Source organism: Gymnoscopelus microlampas, assembly GCF_963454915.1.
Source record: "Gymnoscopelus microlampas genome assembly, chromosome: 9".
Taxonomy (NCBI): Eukaryota; Metazoa; Chordata; class Actinopteri; order Myctophiformes; family Myctophidae; genus Gymnoscopelus; species Gymnoscopelus microlampas.
In genome coordinates, this window is record NC_139946.1 from 25,101,854 (window position 1) to 25,125,915 (window position 24,062).

Genomic DNA, 24,062 nt, shown 5'->3' on the forward strand with positions numbered 1-24,062 from the left:
ATATTCTGTGGTTCTTGAAACATTTGTCAGAATGCATAAAAATGCTGGCAGAAGCTACCTGCCAGCATTAGAAAGCCCCTGGCAGTGAATGTGTTAATGACAATGGAAATATCTGCCAGAGAAGCAGTACATTTCAAGGTGGGTTTATCACCTGGAAGTCTGTATTAAAAACATAGTGAGATATGGTAATGATCATGCAATCAACTCTCTACATCATTTAGACATTTAGAAGACACTCTTTATCCAGAGTGACATACAGGTAGAATCTAGTGCGACGTGTATTAAGTCAAAGGGTCTAGCCCTTCGGGTGGCCGAGGGTCTAGTCGGGGACCGGCCTACACAGGAACGATGTAAATAGGGAATGAATGCTCCACCCTTTAAATCAAACCCCATTATACCTGTTGTCATAGGACCCGTTTTGGCCATCTGTTTGCCTGTGTCCATTTATGCCCATCTGTGTGTGCATTTATGCCCATATATGGAGCTATCTGTGTCTGTGATATATGGACATCTCTGTATGTGTCTGGGTGTGTCCCTTTTATGCCCGTATATGGAGATCTCTGTTAATTAATTCTTCATCACCGATCTCATCAAAAAAACTGTCTCCTCCTCTGTCTGCTCCTCCTGTCTTCCCACCAGATGTTGACTGTTCCATCTGCTCCCCAGGAACACTGTCTCCTCCTCCGTCTGCTCCTCCTGTCTGGCCAGCAGATGTTGACTGTCCCATCTGATCCCCAGCAACAGCCTTATTAGCTTTCCATTTCGCATCCCAATCGAGTTTTGTAATTCTTTGGTTCATTTTTCTTTTTTCCTGCTCCAGTTTTTGTATATAAAGAAGGACTTGAGTCGATGTCTTGAAGGCCTGCTCCTGCAATTCCTTCCGGCTTTCCATGAACTTGCACTGATAATTTAGAAGTACCAAGTTGTTACGAATTATTTCTCCTTCACCGGGGTTTAGCTTTGGTAGCTTTTCTGGAGTACTCATTTTTTTGAGAGCTGCTTATAGACTATATGCAGAGGTCTGTCAAGAGTGCTGGACTTAGCTTAGAAGCCGGCTTATATACTTTCATCTGTCACCTCGGAGTGAGAGGAAGAAAGACTATAGTTTATGCCACACTCAGAGATTTTTTGTTGACTCATCTAGTGTATGTGATGCCTTTTATGAAGTGATGTCACAATGAGTCAGCGCTTGCTCCGGAACAGCCCGATGTCAGTCATCTCCGCATACGGAGATTTCAAACCTTTCGTGCCGGATCCGAAAAACTGTGTATCGGGTCGAGGCCTAGCTAAGATCGTAGGCAAAGGTCTGAGCTATCTGTGTGCGAAATTTGGAGTCTGTAGCACCAACCATGTGCTTTCAGGGCTCATCCATGCGATTCGGACCAATTTGGATTCGGCGTCCATTGGCTTCAATTAGTAGTCAGGACTCCGCATATGGAGATTCCGAACCTTTCGCGTTGGTTCCGGAAAACCGCATATCGGGTCGGGTCGAGGCCTAGCTAAGATCGTAGGCAAAGGTCTGAGCTATCTGTGTGCGAAAGTCTGTAGCACTGTAGTCTGTAGCGGAGTCTACAGCACCAACCATGTGCTGTCAGGGCTCATCCATGCGATTTGGCCCAATTCGGCCTCGGCTTCAATTAGTAGTAAAAAATAAAAAATAAAAAATATATATATAATATATATATAATATATAATATAATATAAAGTTCTGTGGCGCGAGTTTTTTCGCGCCACAGAGAAACAATGGAGCCTACATCCTCAAGTGATGATGAGCTGGTCATGGTTTTATAGAATAATACAAATAAAAAGAATAGAAGTGTTTGGGTACACCCAATATTGACCTTGAGAACAGAATTGGGTGAGTTCCACACTACTATCCAGGAGCTCAAATTGTACCACAGCCGTTTAAGGCAATGTCCGTCGGACAATTTGAAGGACTGCTCCAACAGCTGACTCCCCGTTTGCAGAAGGAGAGGTAATTTCCGAGAGCCGATTGATCCGGAGCAGCGGCTAGCCACATGTCTGGTCTGAGGTAAGATTAATATAATAGGCTATATTCTATTTGAGGAATGAGACCAAGTCCCATTTTCTTCCGGGCCTCCAGTTATGTAATATCTCTGCTGTCCGGCAGCAACCAGCTAACTCCAAATTGTTCATTTTTCAGGAAAAAAAAAAAAAAAAAGTGGAGTTAGGAGGTTTTGTTCTTCATTGATAAGAACAGCTGTATCCAAGCTCACAATGAGGTTGGAGGTCAAAAGGGGGTGGAGCCTGGAGTCAGCTAAACCAGCTAACTCCACCCCCCTTTGGTGAACTTAGCTGGTCTAGCAGAAAGTTTGAGGATCTAATGGAGTTAGCTGGTTTTGTCAGAAGCGCTTTTTAATACTTTTAATTGGTTCAAAAATGTTTTAATCAACACACAGACGTAAAGGGTGTTCAATGGCCCTGATTTATGGAAAAAAATGCAAAAGCGGAAAGAAGGAGTTAGTTGGTTCCTGCCGGACAGCAACGATATATTATATATTCCAAGTTTTTCACATTTTGTTTGTCAAAAGTTTTTGAAAATATCCGATCTACAAGCTCACAACGCGTCGCATATGTATCCATCGCTACATCTGGGAGCCGGGAGACGGCCTCAAAGGAGAAGATCTACCACACTGTCAATGGACCCTGTTGAACCGCCTACGCACTGGGTGGACTCAAGTCACCTGTGAATAAGTGAGGCTTGGCAGGCAGCGCAGCATGGGAGTGCGGGGAGCTTGAGCAGACTACTGAACACAAATTACCACCTGCCCCCCTGCATAGACCACCTCCGGAGGCCGGCCTCTTTGATGTGGGACCTGAGACGAGGGCATGGCTACACAACACTAAGCTGGACATGATACATGAGAGAAGAGAATGGAAATCAACTTGCAGAGAGACTTGAAACTTGCTTGAGATACTGTAGGTAATGAAACACAATGCCATTTCTGTTGCTGTGTTTTGTCAAAGTTATACTATCATTGGTAAATATTCTGTGGTTCTTGAACCACAGAACATTTAGGCATTTAGAAGACACTCTTTATTCAGAGTGACATACAGGTAGAATCTAGTGCGACGCGTATTTATGCGTATACAATTAATTAAGTCAATAAAGTTCTGTGGTGCGAGTTTTTTTTCGCGCCACAGAGAAACAATGGAGCCTACATCCTCAAGTGATGATGAGCTGGTCATGGTTTTATAGAATAATAAAAATAAAAAGAATAGAAGTGTTTGGGTACACACCCAATATTGACCTTGAGAACAGAAATGGGTGAGTTCCACACTACTATCCAGGAGCTCAAATTGTACCACAGCCGTTTAAGGCAATACTTTAGAATGTTCGTCGGACGATTTGAAGGACTGCTCCAACAGCTGGCTCTACGTTTGCAGAAGGAGAGGAGTCATTTCCGAGAGCCGATTGATTCGGAGCAGCGGCTAGCCACATGTCTGGTCTGAGGTAAGATTAATATAATAGGCTATATTCTATTTGAGGAATGTATATATAGCACTCTTCTCCAAAGCGCTTTACAATGTATTTCACATTCACACACACACATTCACACACCGATGGCGGAGGAAAGCATCGGTTAAGATTTCTTTGACTATTCAAAAATAGCAGATATACAAGCTCATAGCGTGGCACTTGAGCTTGTACATCTAGTCATCTACTATTCTTTTTTTATCGGGAAAATGTGTGCAAATCTGAATATATATATTTTTAATCAAACATTTGTAAAATATTTTGTTCCAGGGACCCCCAGAAGCAAAGATTTGAGTTACAAATGTTCGCTTTAAAAATATATATATATAAAAAAAGAAAATGTAATAGCAGATCTACAAGCTCATAGCCTGGCACTCGGTGCTGCACTATGAGCTTGTATATCTGCAATTTTTTAATAGGCAAAGAAATCTAAAGTGACACCGATGCGTTCCCGGATCGAATGTGTTTAACCCTTTAGGGGCCGTGTCCACAGAAAGTGTTTTTTGACCTGCCAGCACCTTTCTGCCATGCAGCACTTCTATGGTGAAGATGTGCTAGAGCACTCTCATTCCCAGCACTGTGCCTCGTGTTTCGGTGCTCTCATGTCCAGCATTTGTTTTGGCAGAGCGCCCTGTGTGCTTGAAGCAGAAAAAAGTTTCAACTTTTGGAGAGGATCGAGCGCCACTCAGCAATGTCACGTTTTATTCTCCTGCCATTGTCTGAGACACCTAGGGGGACCCCAGTCAACAAAGTATATGGGGCTGCATCCTCAGAAATAGTTTTTGAGCAGAGGAGCGCTTTGGATATCATGTCCAGAGAGCGCTTCTTACTAAGCGCACGGAACATTTATTTATTTAATTTGTTTAGATATTTTTTGTGGCTTTTATGCCTTTATTTGACAAGACAGAAGGCTGACAGGAAATGGGGAGAGAGATGGGGGGGGAGACATACAGCAAAGGTCATCGGGAACGGGAATCGAACCCGCGACACGCTGTCATGCTGGATTACCAGTTTATGTGGTATGCGCCTGGACCGCTAGGCCAGCGGACGCCCCAGCGCACGGAACATTTATTGACTCCCGCCACGTTAAAACCTATCGATGGTTGCTCTACTCGAACGATCGATCGTGTCAGAATCAGGTTTATTGTCACATCACAGGTTTACAAGGTAAAAAAGTGTGTGAAATTCGTTTTCGGACATCGTTCCCATAATCCCATCGCAACGTTATTTCCATAGAAAGAAGAGGGGGAAGAAGAGGGGGGGGGGGGGGCAAGTGGGAAGGAGATCAAACAAGAGAACAACAAAAAGGCTAAACAAGTTATCTACATATTTACACTAGTACCTGAGATAAAAAATATGACAAGGTGCCTGAGCATAGCAGCGATGTATACTGTGCATGATATACTTGTTAGAAAAAAAAGAAAAGCACAATAAAAGACAAAAAAAGTCAGTGCGTTATACATGGGATTAAGGTGTCATCTGCGTTATTGGCACACATGGCCTAGCTGAAAGTTAGACTTCTCATGGTTGTGGTAAGGATTCAAAGTCAGGTCGTCAATGACCTGGGTACAACCCCCCCCCCCCCCCCCCCCCCCCAGTATGATGCAGAAATCAAGCAGGAGGAAGCAGGAGTGGGAGTCATATGTATCCATTGCTACATCTGGGAGCCGGGAGACGGCCTCAAAGGAGAAGATCTGCCACACTGTCAATGGACCCTGCTGAACCGCCTACGCACTGGGTGGACTTAAGTCACCTGTGAAGAAGTGAGGCTTGGCAGGCAGCGCAGCATGGGAGTGCGGGGAGCTTGAGCAGACTACTGAACACAAATTACCACCTGCCCCCCTGCATAGACCACCTCCGGAGGCCGGCCTCTTTGATGTGGGACCTAAGACGAGGGCATGGCTACACAACACTAAGCTGGACATGATACATGAGAGAAGAGAATGGAAATCAACTTGCAGAGAGACTTGAAACTTGCTTGAGATAGGTAATGCAACACAACGCCATTTCTGTTGCTGTTATTTGTTTTGCCAATATTGACCTTGAGAACAGAATTGGGTGAGTTCCACACTACTATCCAGGAGCTCAAATTGTACCACAGCCGTTTAAGGCAATGTCCGTCGGACAATTTGAAGGACTGCTCCAACAGCTGACTCCCCGTTTGCAGAAGGAGAGGTAATTTCCGAGAGCCGATTGATCCGGAGCAGCGGCTAGCCACATGTCTGGTCTGAGGTAAGATTAATATAATAGGCTATATTCTATTTGAGGAATGAGACCAAGTCCCATTTTCTTCCGGGCCTCCAGTTATGTAATATCTCTGCTGTCCGGCAGCAACCAGCTAACTCCAAATTGTTCATTTTTCAGGAAATGACAAAAAAAAAAAAAGTGGAGTTAGGAGGTTTTGTTCATCATTGATAAGAACAGCTGTATCCAAGCTCACAATGAGGTTGGAGGTCAAAAGGGGGTGGAGCCTGGAGTCAGCTAAACCAGCTAACTCCACCCCCCTTTGGTGAACTTAGCTGGTCTAGCAGAAAGTTTGAGGATCTAATGGAGTTAGCTGGTTTTGTCAGAAGCGCTTTTTAATACTTTTAATTGGTTCAAAAATGTTTTAATCAACACACAGACGTAAAGGGTGTTCAATGGCCCTGATTTATGGAAAAAAATGCAAAAGCGGAAAGAAGGAGTTAGTTGGTTCCTGCCGGACAGCAACGATATATTATATATTCCAAGTTTTTCACATTTTGTTTGTCAAAAGTTTTTGAAAATATCCGATCTACAAGCTCACAACGCGTCGCATATGTATCCATCGCTACATCTGGGAGCCGGGAGACGGCCTCAAAGGAGAAGATCTACCACACTGTCAATGGACCCTGCTGAACCGCCTACGCACTGGGTGGACTCACGTCACCTGTGAATAAGTGAGGCTTGGCAGGCAGCGCAGCATGGGAGTGCGGGGAGCTTGAGCAGACTACTGAACACAAATTACCACCTGCCCCCCTGCATAGACCACCTCCGGAGGCCGGCCTCTTTGATGTGGGACCTGAGACGAGGGCATGGCTACACAACACTAAGCTGGACATGATACATGAGAGAAGAGAATGGAAATCAACTTGCAGAGAGACTTGAAACTTGCTTGAGATACTGTAGGTAATGCAACACAATGCCATTTCTGTTGCTGTGTTTTGTCAAAGTTATGCTATCATTGGTAAATATTCTGTGGTTCTTGAACCACAGAACATTTAGGCATTTAGAAGACACTCTTTATCCAGAGTGACATACAGGTAGAATCTAGTGCGACGCGTATTTATGCGTATACAATTAATTAAGTCAATAAAGTTCTGTGGTGCGAGTTTTTTTTCGCGCCACAGAGAAACAATGGAGCCTACATCCTCAAGTGATGATGAGCTGGTCATGGTTTTATAGAATAATAAAAATAAAAAGAATAGAAGTGTTTGGGTACACACCCAATATTGACCTTGAGAACAGAAATGGGTGAGTTCCACACTACTATCCAGGAGCTCAAATTGTACCACAGCCGTTTAAGGCAATACTTTAGAATGTTCGTCGGACGATTTGAAGGACTGCTCCAACAGCTGGCTCTACGTTTGCAGAAGGAGAGGAGTAATTTCCGAGAGCCGATTGATTCGGAGCAGCGGCTAGCCACATGTCTGGTCTGAGGTAAGATTAATATAATAGGCTATATTCTATTTGAGGAATGTATATAGCACTCTTCTCCAAAGTGCTTTACAATGTATTTCACATTCACACACACATTCACACACCGATGGCGGAGGAAAGCATCGGTTAAGATTTCTTTGACTATTCAAAAATAGCAGATATACAAGCTCATAGCGTGGCACTTGAGCTTGTACATCTAGTCATCTACTATTCTTTTTTTAATCGGGAAAATGTGTGCAAATCTGAATATATATTTTTTTAATCAAACATTTGTAAAATATTTTGTTCCAGGGACCCCCAGAAGCAAAGATTTGAGTTACAAATGTTCGCTTTAAAAATATATATTAAAAAAAAAATTCAATAGCAGATCTACAAGCTCATAGCCTGGCACTCGGTGCTGCACTATGAGCTTGTATATCTGCATTTTTTTAATAGCCAAAGAAATCTAAAGTGACACCGATGCGTTCCCGGATCGAATGTGTTTAACCCTTTAGGGGCCGTGTCCACAGAAAGTGTTTTTTGACCTGCCAGCACCTTTCTGCCATGCAGCACTTCTATGGTGAAGATGTGCTAGAGCACTCTCATTCCCAGCACTGTGCCTCGTGTTTCGGTGCTCTCATGTCCAGCATTTGTTTTGGCAGAGCGCCCTGTGTGCTTGAAGCAGAAAAAAGTTTCAACTTTTGGAGAGGATCGAGCGCCACTCAGCAATGTCACGTTTTATTCTCCTGCCATTGTCTGAGACACCTAGGGGGACCCCAGTCAACAAAGTATATGGGGCTGCATCCTCAGAAATAGTTTTTGAGCAGAGGAGCGCTTTGGATATCATGTCCAGAGAGCGCTTCTTACTAAGCGCACGGAACATTTATTTATTTAATTTGTTTAGATATTTTTTGTGGCTTTTATGCCTTTATTTGACAAGACAGAAGGCTGACAGGAAATGGGGAGAGAGATGGGGGGGGAGACATACAGCAAAGGTCATCGGGAACGGGAATCGAACCCGCGACACGCTGTCATGCTGGATTACCAGTTTATGTGGTATGCGCCTGGACCGCTAGGCCAGCGGACGCCCCAGCGCACGGAACATTTATTGACTCCCGCCACGTTAAAACCTATCGATGGTTGCTCTACTCGAACGATCGATCGTGTCAGAATCAGGTTTATTGTCACATCACAGGTTTACAAGGTAAAAAAGTGTGTGAAATTCGTTTTCGGACATCGTTCCCATAATCCCATCGCAACGTTATTTCCATAGAAAGAAGAGGGGGAAGAAGAGGGGGGGGGGGGGCAAGTGGGAAGGAGATCAAACAAGAGAACAACAAAAAGGCTAAACAAGTTATCTACATATTTACACTAGTACCTGAGATAAAAAATATGACAAGGTGCCTGAGCATAGCAGCGATGTATACTGTGCATGATATACTTGTTAGAAAAAAAAGAAAAGCACAATAAAAGACAAAAAAAGTCAGTGCGTTATACATGGGATTAAGGTGTCATCTGCGTTATTGGCACACATGGCCTAGCTGAAAGTTAGACTTCTCATGGTTGTGGTAAGGATTCAAAGTCAGGTCGTCAATGACCTGGGTACAACCCCCCCCCCCCCCCCCCCCCCCCCCCCCCCCCCCCGCCCCTACACCAAATCTCTTCACTGAAAATAGCCGATCACAGATTGTACTAGTTCACAACCTTGAGCTTGTAGTTTTTGCTGCATGTTCGCCTATTATTATGACATGCCCAGAATAGGGATGCTGGGGTTCATGTGGTTACAGAGCTCCAAAGGACGTCAGAACACTGAATCTGAATCCTTGTGATTTGTTACAGTGACATGAGCCAGTGCTGTCAAGCAGGGCTATACTTCATGTGGGCTCCGTTCTATTATTGTCTGTTTGCGTTGTCTCTGTGTGTGAGCTGAGTCAGGGCTCTGCTGGAGGCCTGTGGCGGCGGCGGTGCTGGACAAAGTACTCAACCCCACCACTTGAGTCAAAGTATAGATACTCCTGGTCAAATAAAGTACACGCTTAAAAAACGAAACAAAACTAAAAAGTATATGCTTCAAAAATATATATACTGAAGTATTCAAAATTACTAATTACAATGCACATTTTCTTTTTTATATTAATGCATTACTTGTATTAAAATTTGGGCGTTTCCCCCCGAAAATTATTTTCTGAAATTTAAATAAAATATCAATAATAGTTGCATTGCGACGCGATGTGAGCTTGTAGATCTACTATTTTCCACTATATTTGAAATAGGGCTTAAGTGGTAAATTCATAATGTACGTTTTTCCCTTCCTAGAAATGTAGTGGAAAAGTACAGATACTCAAAATGTTTTACTCAAGTACAGTAGGCTACTCAAATAAATGAGTCAGAGCTCTGCTGGAGGTCTTTGACAGCGGGTCTCCCCTGGCCTCGGCGCATGCGGAGAACCTGACTTGGCCCCGGTCATAACCAACACGTGAAGGTAGACATGTGCGCGCACACGAGGGCAGAAACACACAGGCTCGTGCACCAACACACACAGACAAATACATACAAATGGACACCAGTGACGGCTCCAGAGAATTGTGACTGGGGGGGTCACAATAATGAATAATACTAATATGACAAACGAGATTCAATGATTCTAGTTTAATACATAAATAAAAAGTATGATTTTATAGTATGGTTTACATTCAACAAGTCAGTCAATTGTCTTTCACATATTTATAAATATTTTATTTATTTATTCCATAAATATGTTTCATAACAATTGGGTTTGTGGGGAGGGGGGGCTTAGGGGGGCAAAGCCTGGGGGTGAAGGCTAGCCCCCCTAGCCCCCCCCCCCACCCCTGGAGCCGGTCACTGATGGACACATACAGTACACACTCAGAAAGGCACACACACGCCTGCACGAGCACACACACGCCTGCACGAGCACACACACGCCTGCACGAGCACAACATGCCTGCACGAGCACACTCGCGCGGGCACCGTTGCAACAAACGTTTTACGCGAACGGCCTCTAAATAAAACATTTAAACATGAGTCAGTCAGCACGGGTGTGTGTGTGTTACGATGTGTTACGATGTGCCTGCTGTGTTCGATTGGCTGCTGGGATTGTAATGGCTGTACGGAGCGCACGCTATTGGCTGAGGGCAGCGGCCGTCTTGGCCACATCTGTAGGCCTGTGAATGCCAAGCAAGCAATCAGAGCCGCGGGGGGGAGGAGGAACCCCGGCAAGAGCATGGCCATACACGTGTTACGATACACACTGCATGAGCAGCCGCTGTGTGGCCCGGTTACACTCAACATGTGTTCTGCTGTGTGTGAGGGAGACAGTGCAAGTGCCTCTTTTGCCTTCTGAGACAGTGTGTAATTGACAGGTGGATGCTCATGCACATATATGTATGAGCAGAGAGTGTGCATCAATAAAGTTATTAAACACTTAACCCATTAAAGGTAGGGTAAGTGATTTTCTTTGGTTAAAATAAGTGTTAAATAGCTCTATATTCTGATAGTACTCATTACTATAGAGTGTTTGTTCAGTAACAGGAGTCTCCTTGTCTCTCCAGCTCTTTATAAAACAGAAAATGCATTTTCGTTTCAGTTTCAGTTTCATTTCCAATTTTATCCAATCAGGATAGAGAACTCAATCAGGATATAGATTAAACAAGTGAAATTGGAAGTGATGACACTAAGAAATGAGCGGGCAAAATTGGAACTGGAACACTATAAAAATAAAGCTTAAAAATGGATACTTTCTCTTGATTGGCTGAGATTTTGACACCTACCGGAAAATGTATTTTCTGTTTATTAAAGAGCTGGAGAGACATGGAGACTCCTGTTACTGAACAAACACTCTATAGCAATGATTACTATCAGAATATAGTGCTTTAACCTGTTAACAAAATACTTTTTGTTTTAACCAAAAAATATCACTTACCCTACCTTTAAGACCTGAGGCCGATTCTTTAATGCCTTCCTTTTCAAAAATGTTCAAAAATAGCAGATGTCACTGTGAGCTTGTATATCTGCTATTTTTGAATATCCAAAGCTAAAATATAAAATGGCACAGATGCTTTCCCGCTTTTCATGGGTTAAGCGATATATAGTTTGTTGTACGTCAATTAGCGGAAATGGCCGATCTACAATCTCACAACCTTGTAGGTGGTCAGGTGGGCAGAAGTCGATAAGTGCTGAAACGCGAGCCAAGGTCACTGATAAGAGGAGCGCTCATGGTGTGTCTGTGTACCATAGAAATGCACGGTAGAATGTCTCAGGCAGTTCTTCAAGTACAAAATAAACAGCTGGCTGAATAGCAGCTGGACCTAACCATCAATTACTTGAGTTGTAAACAGATTCCATTTACAGTAGTCATTTTGTTCTTTGTTATTTTAATTTATTTTTCTGTATGCAGTCGTCACAAGCCCAGAGTACGCAGTTCTAGACAGACTTGAGACTTGTACTTGAGGTCACATGATGGCGCACTGCGGCTCGCTGCTCTAATCAGCTGTGTGTGTTTCAGTCTAAACAGCGGGACTTCACGTCAGAGCACATTTTCTGAAAATCCATGTATTCATTCATGCAGCACACTGATAAAGGCAGGGGGGGGGGAAAGCAAAATAAAATGTCCATTGCATCTACAGTACACGGTACCTTTACTACACCTCGTTTCACTTTCTGCATAGTACGACACATTGTTCAAGTGGTAAAACATTTACTCACATTGGCTTTTCTTGGCTTTTAAAAGCAGTGGTGGATGAAGTGCTCACATTTTGTAAAAGTACAAAATGTACCACATTGTAGAAATACACTGTTACAAATAAAAGTCTGGCACTCAGAATTTACTTGAGTAAAAGTACAAAAGTATTCACATTAAAATATACTTAAGTAGTGAAAGTAAAAGGTCCTATTTCGCAAGTTTCCAAATCGATCGGCTATTTTGAAATAGCCAAAGTATTATATAGGGCTGAAATGGTTAATGCATGTCTTGTAATAATAATCAAAAATCAAAATCTACAAAGTAACTAGTAAAGTTTTCAAATAATTGTAAAAATTGAGTAAAAATACAATATTTGCCTCTGAGATGTAGGGGAGTAGAAGTACGTATGAGTAAACTTGAGTAAACTCTGTCTGTGAGTCTATAGTCTGTATAATTGTGAAGTATGAAACAAGTTAATTTTAAACTGTGTGAACTGGTCATTAGCTAGCACTTGTGGAGTGAAAAGAACTGCTGTCTGATTCATGGGTGTAACACAAGAGTGAGACGGTGGGTTGGGGGGGGGGGGTAGTGAGGTAGTAAGAACACGATGTGAAGCTGTCTGAAGAGAGGAAAATATTATTTGATCTCCAACAGGACGATGACGGCGACAGACACCTCAAAAGGATAACAGACCACTCATTCCCTGTGTGTGTGTGTGTGTGTGTGTGTGTGTGTGTGTGTGTGTGTGTGTGTGTGTGTGTGTGTGTGTGTGTGTGAGTGTGTGTGAGTGTGTGTGTGTGCGTGCGCGCGCTAAAAGCAAGCCGCTGGCCGACACCTGCCTTTGTGTCAGACATAATACTGAAGCTTTGGCAGCACTAATGAGAGTTTTTCTGAGGCACACGCTGGAGTGAAGGAGCCGTGGAGTCTGTTCATGTGAACCTCTGTCCAAACAAGGACTCTCAGTACCTGCACATAATGCTGCACAGGGACTCCGAGTGCCCACGCCAAGTACTCCGCTCTAAAGCCTGATATAAACTTGTTATAAATTATTAAAAAGGATTGTATCTCAGAGAGAAATGTCCGGGATTTATCAACTCAACACCATGCAACCACAGGGCTTGAAGGAGGATTTCTCCCACAAACCCTTATAAACAAAGAACGTTTACTGTTACTCATCTCCACTGTAGGTTTTGAAACACAAAGACACCAACTGAACATGTACAATGTTATTTGGAGTATCTGAGGTCGCCATTTGTGTTGTAAAATATATCTGATGTGTCTTGATGCATTTTGGAGTCCCTGTTGTGGTAATTCTGTGCAGTTTTAGATTATTTCAATCATGATGTAGGCTACTCTGTGATGTCCAAAAAAAAAAAATAGTGTCTGTGATATTTTCAGGATCTGATTTTGTTAACTGATATTGTGAACTGCTTTATTGTTTGTGATATGGTGAACTGATTGATTGATTGTCAAGTAAGGATCTCCCCACTACACAGGTGGGGATGATGAGATGTATGTATGCTTTAAAAAGAGGGGCGTACACCTCCATTGTCACTTTTTAATCTGTTCTGAAGAAGGCTGAGGCCGAAACGTGTTAGCATTCTCAATAAATAGAAGAATGTGCATCCGAGCCTGTCTTACATCTGTTATTTTGGAGTGCCGCTTTTTTTTCTCACTTCGGTAGTGTTTTTTTTTTTTTTTTAACTTAGTTGTATCTATAGATGAGCACCCACTGCCTAAACAAAAAGGCATCCAGAGGAAGCACACCTGCTTGTTTCTTAGATATAATTTGTTATGCTTTGTGAAGGTTTTCATTAAGAGCGTCGTCATTCCATCGGCTTATTATGTAGCAGTGAGTCACAGTTTCTCAAAGCCCCTTGACCAGTGTTTCTAACTGGTGGTGGGTTGTGATCATAAAGTGCTGTCACAAGTGGGTCACAACAACGCATACTAATTCACACTACAAGACTTTAGCGCAGATAATCCACTCAGCGACATTTGTTGGCGCTAGAAAAGAAAGCCCCAGATCTCAGCACCAAGGACCACAGAACATACATATACTCCGATATTGGTCGCATGTGCGTATTTGGAAACTTCTGAGCTGGCTTTCGCAGCGCTCCTGCTGCAGGATTTGCCAGTATGGTTTGCAGGGTCTATGAGGGTATATTTGCTTAAATTGTCATCTACAGCAGTAAGCCAACATAAATGTTTGTCATGACTAGAATACTTCTTGAATAGTAATTTAACTCATCACCAGGAAATGACTCCCTTCCCGGCAATTCTCTGCGTACTAGACATATTGATTGACTTGGTTAATTTTATTGATTAAATTACACAAATCATGACCCTCGACTCACATGGTCTTCATTGAACTAATAGAGCTGTAATCATAAGTTTGCGAAAGTAAAACAAAGATCCCTACCCTTCTGCTGTGCCTGATCTGTATGGTGCAGTGCAAGATGTAATTTATTATATTGTGCATTAATATAGTTAACACTGGTTGGACTATACAGTAATACACTCTCTCACTCTCTCACTCTCTCTCTCTGCGTGCACAGCTTGCCGCACACGCTGACACAGACTCAAACGCTTACTCATGTATTATGCATATACACACACACACACTCGCGCAAGCACGCACGCACACACACACACACCAACGACAGTGTTGGAGCCTCCTGGCACGGTCCAAACCCAGACTGCAGGCCAAACAGTGGTAGACAGCAAGCACACTGGAGGTTCTGTGGTTAAAAATAGAACCTTTATTGGGCCGTTATATATATTGTTTTACTGCCTTTAGGGTGTGCACAGAGCTCTCCAGGGTCAGGTTTATAGCAAAGAGCTAGTCTGTCTGACTTGGCGGTTTTGTAGGCCAAGGAGGTTCCTTGCTCGCGTAAAAAAGCAGGCCACGGTTACACAACTGGTGTAATTCGCCTTGCGAGGCAGCCGGGTGTTTTAAGCAGGGCCAGATGTGATTTAATCAGTGGGCTGATAGAGATCTGTGCTATGTGGTGGATATTCGTTACAGCACAAGACCTCAACCTCTGTCCCCCTGGTCAACACTAACCCTCCCCAAACCGCAATATCCTCTCTCACTCTGCCCGAGGCCCTTTCACGTCCAGTCAAATCCTGAGTGTTCATTTGACTCTAAGCGGTGTACAAAAATAACGTGGTTGCATCTGTACACCTTCAGAGTTACAAATGGATGAATTAACAGTGAGGATTTTACAGTGTAGAGTACACACTCTCTCTCTATCCGTCTCTTTCCATCCATTCATCCATCCATCTATCCTTCCATCGGATACCATGTGACTGTGACGATGTTCATTGCATGTAACCTTGATTTCTCTAAGGAAGGTGTGCAACCGGAGCACACGTTCTTCATTCAGCAACACACAATCCGTCTGGGTAGTACAATCTACTACCACTGAGCCACCTGGCTGAGTGGGTAGAGAGAGGGGGTAATCAGAAGGTCCCGACGGGGACTCATCAAAAAGCTGAGTCGATAGGCGAGTGGTGAAGGCGCGTACCATATACTGTAGGTAGGCTTTGATGCCTGACAGCAGTCCCGCGTTCGATTCCTGAGCACGGTGGACCTTCGCTGCATATCACACCCCTACAGTTTCTCTTCACTGTGGACTATCAATGAAGGCAGAAAAAGACCCCCAAAAAATATATATATAAAATAAAATAAAAAATAGCAAGGCATCTGCCGGCTGAATGCAGAAAAGTAATTACAATACTCCAATTCTCCAATTTTTACCCTGCACAGTGCATTGTTCAAGGCTCACATACCCTGCCCCGAATTTCCCCAACAAGGCTAGGGAGGCGAACTGGCAGCCCTTTGGTGACGACCAACACCCTTTTAGAGTGAAGATGCACGGGGCGGTCCTTGCCTATGTCAGCATCACATTAGTGCACATTTACAGACTCACAACGAGTCTCGGGATATACATGGAATTTGTCCTCTGCATTTAACCCATCCTAACTCTCCTGAGCCACTGCCACCATAAATGTAACAGTCTCCTAGTGACAATGCTGCCTGGGCAACATTTAAGCCCAGCATTGCCCTTTTTAAGTGGAACAGAGAAACAAGCCACTATAGAGAGTCCTTGCCAATGAAAGCATTACCGTACTTTAGCGAAGGTCTGTATTAATGCAACTCCTTGCAACCACAAAGTGCTGAGTAGAACGTGCCCTGTGGCAGACCTCGCCTCATCAGTTTATTACTGCACACTGTGTTTGTTTGTGTTGCCATGGTGAACTGGGGTAGCACAGCGACACATTTAAGTCCATTTTGTTTATGAGGTCACAGTGCTTCTATGAACCACTCTCTCACTCACACTGCACACACCAGTTATTGTAGTTTTTAAATATTTAAATATTTGTTTTACGAGTGCATAAGTAGTTTTAGTTTGAATAAATGATTAGTTTTAGTTTAGTTTTTATGTGGTTTTAGACGTTCAGGTATTATGAGTATAAAGCCATGATAAAAAATGTAGGATGAAATAATGCATGACATCAGATATGAAATTTTTACTTAGAATTTCATTTAATTTTAGTTTAGGTTTGAGCAATTTTGCATTTTGCATTGTTCAATTTGTTTTTTGTTTTATTTTACTCTTTTTATTATTTTAGTTTCAGTTTGAAGTCAACAGTTCTTGAGATATGTGGGGATCATACAGACAGGCATTTATAGATTGATATTGAGGCTTGGACACTTACAGGAACACACATAATGGGTATTGATTTGTGTGACTTCTGGACAAAATCTATAGCAGTAGAAGCAAAAAGTGTGTTTTGAAGAAAACACAAAGAGAAAACAATGTATCTGACTAGGGCTGGGCGATACGACTTCAAATCAAAATCACCATTATTAATGAACGATTCCTTTCGGTTAATTGCCCATCCCTATATCTGACCCTGCTGCATTTGTAAAGCCGCTTGTGTTTTCTTTTTTGCCCACACAGGAGAGGCAGGGATATGTGTGGATGTGGGTCGCATGATGTCAGGTAGCTGTCAAATCAGGTCAGCTTCAAACAATGGACACAGTGTCGGCTGAGGACAGCCCATTCATTCCTCACAGTGGTGGGCACTCTGCAGAGAGGAGAGGAGTGCATGTGACTGTGGACCGAGGTGACTCGTGAGCTGTATCACTGGTGCATTAATGAATGTGTGTGTGTATGCGTGTGCTGTATCACTGGTGCATTAATGAATGCGTGTGTGTATGCGTGTGTGTGTGACGTGTGTATGCATGCGTGTGTATGTGTATGTGTGTGTGTGTGTGTGTGTGTGTGTGTGTGTGTGTGTGTGTGTGTGTGTGTGTGTGTGTGTGTGTGTGTGTGTGTGTACTACACAAACTGAGAAATAGACATTGGCACTCATTTATCAATGGAACGTAGAAACCAGCTAAAATTTGTCCAGGAATCAGCTTACGACCGCGTCCACGTGTGATTTATCAAGCAGGTGTACCCTGTCAATCACAGCTTAAGAATAGTCGACTGTGGATAAATGTGCCGGAGCCTCACGCCACCGTTTTTTCAACATGAAGAAGCATAATGATTGATGAAATGGAGTGATTGATGAATGCATTAATCAATGGATGAAAGCTGGTGTGTGGTGGGCTGGTTACCTATCCCCGATCTCCCACTGCGGCCAAAACCTACAATGACGATCACTTGCGCTGGGCACAGCTACGGCATTCGAGCGTTGGGTTTATCCTCGAACGAGGTTGCACATACTGTAACTCCAGAAAGACGTGGCCCACTGTAGGCTACCAAAGTTGGGAGACTTCACTCTCCAAGAAAATATTCCAGCGCAGCGGTCCCCAAACTCCTCTCGCATGTATGCCGCTCATATGTCTTAACACAGAGCCAGTAGAGCATTGTTTAAATGGCTGAATTAAGCATCTAACTTGTAACATTGTAAATATGTTATATTGCTTTTAATTGCTTGATTTTAATTGCTTGTACACTTGGAAATATCCTACCATTTTCATATTACACATCGCGTTTTTTTTTTCATACATATAATTTATTATTCTTGGAGTGAATACATATTTTTAGATGCCTGTCAGATGGTCAGACAATGCTGCTCTGAATGTCTATGATGGAACAAACTGGTGCAGCCTAAGCCTACACGACCTGAAATATATATATATAATGGGTGCCGCTGATTGGCCAAGCCATATGGACGGAGACCATTCAAGTGGGAGTTTAATATGTAACTGCTGTATAAAAGCCAACAGTTCGTTCACTAATGTGGTTTAGATATCTAAATATTTAGATAAGTTATTGTAGATCTGCTATTTTTGGCTTTGGGGTTGGCCTTAAAAAATGGCAAAGAAAAATGTTAATAGCATTGGTGGAATTGCAGTCCTAAAATGATAGTATTTAGGACTAGTAGTAGTAATACATGTGTGTGTGTGTGTGTGTGTGTGTGTGTGTGTGTGTGTGTGTGTGTGTGTGTGTGTGTGTGTGTGTGTGTGTGTGTGTGTGTGTGTGTGTGTGTGTGTGTGTGTGTGTGTGTGTGTGTGTGTGTGTAGGATCTGACCTTCATAAACATGCTGAAGCCAGTCTTCAGCAGGTCTGTAAGGCCTCCAGACATGTGCTCGATGTCTGGACACTCCAGTCTGTCAGGATGCAGAACCTCCTCCAGAACCTGCCTCAGGAACGGACGGTACGTCGCCTAAAAACACACACAACACAAACACAGGTACAAACAGGCAGATATATAGTTAAGAATGTATCTTGAATATAATCAACATTCGTTGTTGCTGTCAGGCAGAAACCTCTTATGTCCATATTCTAACATTTTGTGTTTTGATCATACTACAGTATCACACAAAAGTATCAAAAGTATCAGATCTGCAAGCTCGAAACGTGGCGCGAAGCGAAGCGCCACATACCTTCGATCTGCTACTTTTTTAATTTGAATCCTTAAAAGTAACACTTTTGGACATATGAGGTTTCCACCTGACAGAGACAATATATGTCATGAAAATGCATCTCATCTTAAGACAGATATTAAAAGATACTGGGATATGTACAGTTGTCTGAAATTATTTGGTAGCTGCTGCTCTGGTGTGCTTCTGTCTTTATGTCTTTGAGATCTAATGTTCTCTTAAGGATAGAGACATGAAGGAAATCCCCCAAAGTGAGAATATTTCACTGGACCTCACTTCTAAAATAAACTATGTTAGGGTTAGATAGATTTTTACAAACAATCTTTACACTCGATCGTTCGACGGCGTCCCGTGCCAAAACCGCGACACATTGTGAGCTTGTACTGTAAGTCGGCAATGTTTCGGACACAGTTGTACGAATAAATCAGACTCACAGTTAGAATGACTGTTAGGTGATGTCAGTGTGACATGGCATTGAGAAGGTGATGTCAGTGTGACATGGCATTGAGAAGGTGATGTCAGTGTGACATGGCATTGAGAAGAGCCACAATTTCACTTATTATAATCATCAGACTCTTGAGCGTGACTGGAAATAGCTCTGTCATCCTCTCATGTACAGTATGAGTGTTTTGTTTATCAATGCAAAAATGGAATAACACTTGAGAAGTTGCGTATGTCATTCCCCCGTGTTTTTGCCTCTCTCTCTCTCTCTCTCTCTCTCTCTCTCTCTCCCCCCTCTCTCAGTATGTAGAGATTTGCTCTATAAGTATAAATAAGTCTGGCAGTGAATGAGTTAATGAAAATAGGATGGCCTAAATAGGTCGTGTTATTTTGTCCTCCGCTGTTATTCTCTGCCTTTTGAAATCCTTATCGAGGACCTTGGAGAATAGAGACCTCAGGGACGCGTAATAATGTCCGCAATGATGTCATTGCAGACATTCAGACGTTCAGGCTGCAATCTGTTGACATTGAATGGTGCCCAGGACATTGGATGCATGGCTATCACCAAGGTCACAGGCACAATCAAATATAAGCGGTTTATACAGAAAAGAAAAAAAAAATCTATCCTCAACATAGTATTATTCTTAACCACTTAAACACTATATAGACCAATTTTCGGCTTTGATATAAATATTGCTATCCGCCCCAAATATTCCTATTTCATATTGCTTATTGTTTATTAAGGATCCCCATTAGTCGACACCGTAGTGGAGACTATTCTTCCTGGGGTCCAAGCAAAAATGCAGTACAGTCGGATCAATGTTAGTGAACAAAAACACAAAATTTACATTAAAAGTAAAATAAGAATTAGAAAACTACTAATACCAAAATACCAATAATAATAACAACCTAATCTAATCTAATTTCCTTTCTGATTATTGCTTCCTCAAGTTTCTTTTTTAAACCAAATTTATTTCTAGTTAGAGTTAAAAGTGGGGGGAGCACATTCCAACTGTATTCTTAAGTGCATTGGTTCTGGGTAGAGGTAAAGTAAAGTGACAGCTTAGGGCCTGTCTAGTATTATAACCATGTCTATCATGTACTCGTAATAGCTGCATATTATGGCTATAGTGCTCAAACGCAAGGCAAACGGTAAGGTGGGGAATTGTTTGAATCTCAAAATGTCACTATATTGCAGAAATAGCAGAAATACGTATAGCAAAATGATAACCTACTATTTTACTATATAAAAAGATTTGCCCCCTTTCCATTTTTACCTGACCTCGGTCATTTGTAAATGTTCTACCAGTACAAAACAAGTTTTATTTCCAGTTCAACAGCTGTCATTTTTGTCAACACAGTCATTCAATGAAGCATCAATTTGCCTTTAGATGTGAGCAGTGGATCTCACAATGGGACTACCCCAGTACAAAACACGTTTTATTTTCTGTTGAAAAGATGTTTGGCCTTAGACGAGACTGTTGGCTCCCCCAGTGGGAGACACATTTTGCATATTACTTGCTGTAAAGTTTATCCTTGGTGGCCAGAGCGTCTTCCACACAGGTTAAATGACTGCAGGACATCTTGGATAACATATTTAACTAGAAAGTACTGTTCCTGAAGAAACAGTGTGGGATCGCTAAGAATGGTATTGAGTATTGATAGTGTTAGTAGTGTTATAGTAGGGTCATAATACAATGACATCGGTATTATGACGTCACTAGAATGGCATTACCATTCACTGGAATGGCATTATGCATTATGACGTCACTAAATGGCATTTCTCCATTGAAATGACCCGAAAGAACGGGGGGAATAATAATAATAATAATAAATAGTGAAGATAACATTAGTGTGATCGCTAAAGCGATCCCACAATAAAAAATGTTGGGCTATTTCAGGTCTGTATTTACATGTATTTCAGAATATTTGGAGTAGAATGGAACATTTCTGTTAACGTGCGTGCGTGCGCGCCCCCAACAGGCTTTCTAACACAGAAGAGACACCCCCATCATCTCCTAAATTCTATTTTGTAAATGTTCTACATCTAAACAAAACATCTGAGTCAGATTAAAACAATTTGTCATGCTGATGTACTTAGCCAAAAATAGTGACTCTTGACTCTGATAGATGTGTGTTGGTGTACCTTTCTGTTATTATAATGAATGTGCTGTAGCTGTTAGGTCCACTTAAACGGCTGAAAGCATTAATCAGCGGGAGCTCTGTGATTAACATCAGACACTGTGACACGACCTGACCAGAACACTCGCGCCTGCTTTCTAGGAGCCCACATCGAGTGCCCCCCCGCCCAGACCCCACGCAACGTGCCGCACCGCATTGTGAGCTTGTGTAGATCCTATGTTTGGCATGCAACACCATCGTATGATGAAGCATAAACCAGCTGTCACAATCACACCCTATTGAGGCATTTCAATGCAACGCACTAACACACAAACACACACGCACGCGCCCGCGCCCACGCCCACGCCCACACACACACGCACACACACACACACACACACACACACACAGATACACACACACACACAGCAACCTAATTCTAATGTTTTGAAATGAAGAGAAGAGAAGGCATTTTTCTTTCTGCCCAGATACACAGCACACAGAGCCACCATTTATAGTCGACAAGGTTTCCTGCCTAAGAATTCAGGGACAGGAGTAGAGGTTGATGTATCAGAGAACAATAGAGACCCAGATAAGACTTGGCAGCGCTTTATGAATGCTCTGAATAGCTCAAACCTCCCAACATGCAAGGTGGACGTAGCTGTAATGAATCGCACATTATCAGTTACAGTATCTGTAACGTGCGCACTCACTCACGCACGCACGCATGCACCTGACGCTGCCTCAACTTCTTCAGTTGAACTACTGCACTAACTAATCAGGGAAATAGATTTAGATAAAACATGATCAAATCCAAAATGCAATACAAAACCCTAACAAAGTTTAATACAAAATGAAAGCTGAAAACAGCTTTGAAACGTAATCACAGCCTACGCAAAACAACAAAGTCTACGCAACACCAAACACAGCGAACGACTGATGGCACTTAATCGCATAACGCGTGTTACATTTTGAACAGTTGCAAACCTGTCCTTAATGTGCTTGTAAACGATTAGATACTGCAAGAATCTGCTCCAATGCGCGTGACGTCAATGCCACTTCTTTTCAACTGATTTTCTAGAAAAGGTTTTTGGATACAAATACACTAGATTTCAAGGACAAATATGACTCCTTTACATTTCTAGGTACGGAAAAGGTGCATTAAGAATTAACCACTTAAGCCCTATTTCAACGCCATGCGACATGTTGTGAGCTTTTATATATATTTTCACTACTATTATTATTACTTTTTCTAGAAAATCGTTGAATTTGTGCGGACATTTTAACCCATTAACACCGGGAAAGTATCTGTGTCATTTTAGATTTTTGTGTTGGCTATTCAAAAATAGCAGATATACGAGCTTGTACATCTGCTATTTTAATTTTTGGGGAGGAAAAAAATGTGAGAACTGAGGGGGGAAAGAAAGTGTGAGAACTACTGATTTAGAAGGCATTTGTAGAATTGGCCTCAGGTCTTAATGGGTTAATACAGCAATGCATATGCTTACACACGCGCACGCACGCACGCACGCACGCACGCACGCACGCACGCACACACACACACACACACACACACACACACACACACACACACACACACACACACACACACACACACACACACACACACACACACACACACACACACACACACACACACACACACACACACACACACACACACACACACACGTTTGCTTATCTAAGGAAAAAGAGAGACAGGAAGAGACAGAAAGACAGACATACCACGAACACCAAACCTTTCCCTTGCACTGTGTCAAATTAACTCCCAAAACCCAGTCAACGCCATGTGAAAAGCCCCAATCCACTCCCACCTGCCTTTATATCATTGAACACTGAAAGACATGCGGGCAAAGACTGACACAGAGAGAGACAGAGAGAGAGAGAGAGAGAGAGAGAGAGAGAGAGATCCAAAAGCCCATGCTTCCAGTGACTGAGGGGGAGCCTGCCTTAGTGATTGCATAAGTCATCATCAATTATATAAAAGTAACATTATAAGCATAACAACCACACAGCATTAACGTGGGTCAACTTGCACAAACAGTGCTGGGAGTAAACATATGCATGCACTCGTACTCACACGCAGGCACCCACGAACACACAAACACACCCAGATCTCAACAAAAAGCTTAATGGCCCGTCACAAAGCTGGCTCTAACCTCAGACACATGGACAGCACTCACCACTTATTATGTCAACATGACCTGGGAGTAAAATGTGATTTATTGCCGGCCAGTTGAGCCAATCAACTTTATGAAGGATTATTCTGCTTATTTGGGGGCAGGACCCTTTCATTGCTCATTGTTATGAAGAAAATATGCATGCTAATTTAATACATTATTACCTTTTACTAAAATGTGCACTCACTCAAGTACAAAACAAAAATAATATATTTTTTAGATTTAACTATGTTTTTTTTTCATTATTAACATGTGTGAGTGTACTGTCACTGTGTATGTATACACTATCTATATCTGTACTGTGTTTATTTATCTGTGTACATCTGTGGGTGAGGGACAGAACCTTCACCCTCAGAGGAGTTACTTCCTGGGTATTGTGCCCCACAATAACAATCAATTATGTAACTTCATCCCTCTCTCTCTTTAAAGTGGTTAATGCATGTTTTGTGCTAATAATACAAATCTACAAAGTAACTAGTATTAGTTATTCAAATAATTGTTATGGAGTAAAAGTACAATATTTGCCTCTGAGATGTA

General features: G+C 42.4%; 1 protein-coding gene across 1 annotated transcript in view; it reads right to left on the minus strand.

Moving 5' to 3' along the window:
• scfd2 (sec1 family domain containing 2) overlaps nucleotides 1–24,062 on the minus strand; it is a 185,689-nt gene that overhangs the window by 7,939 nt on the left and 153,688 nt on the right. Inside the window, exon 7 of the mRNA XM_084067522.1 lies at nucleotides 18,411–18,545. Coding sequence (XP_083923648.1) covers nucleotides 18,411–18,545 — 135 coding nt within the window. The remainder of the gene's footprint in view (nucleotides 1–18,410; nucleotides 18,546–24,062) is intronic.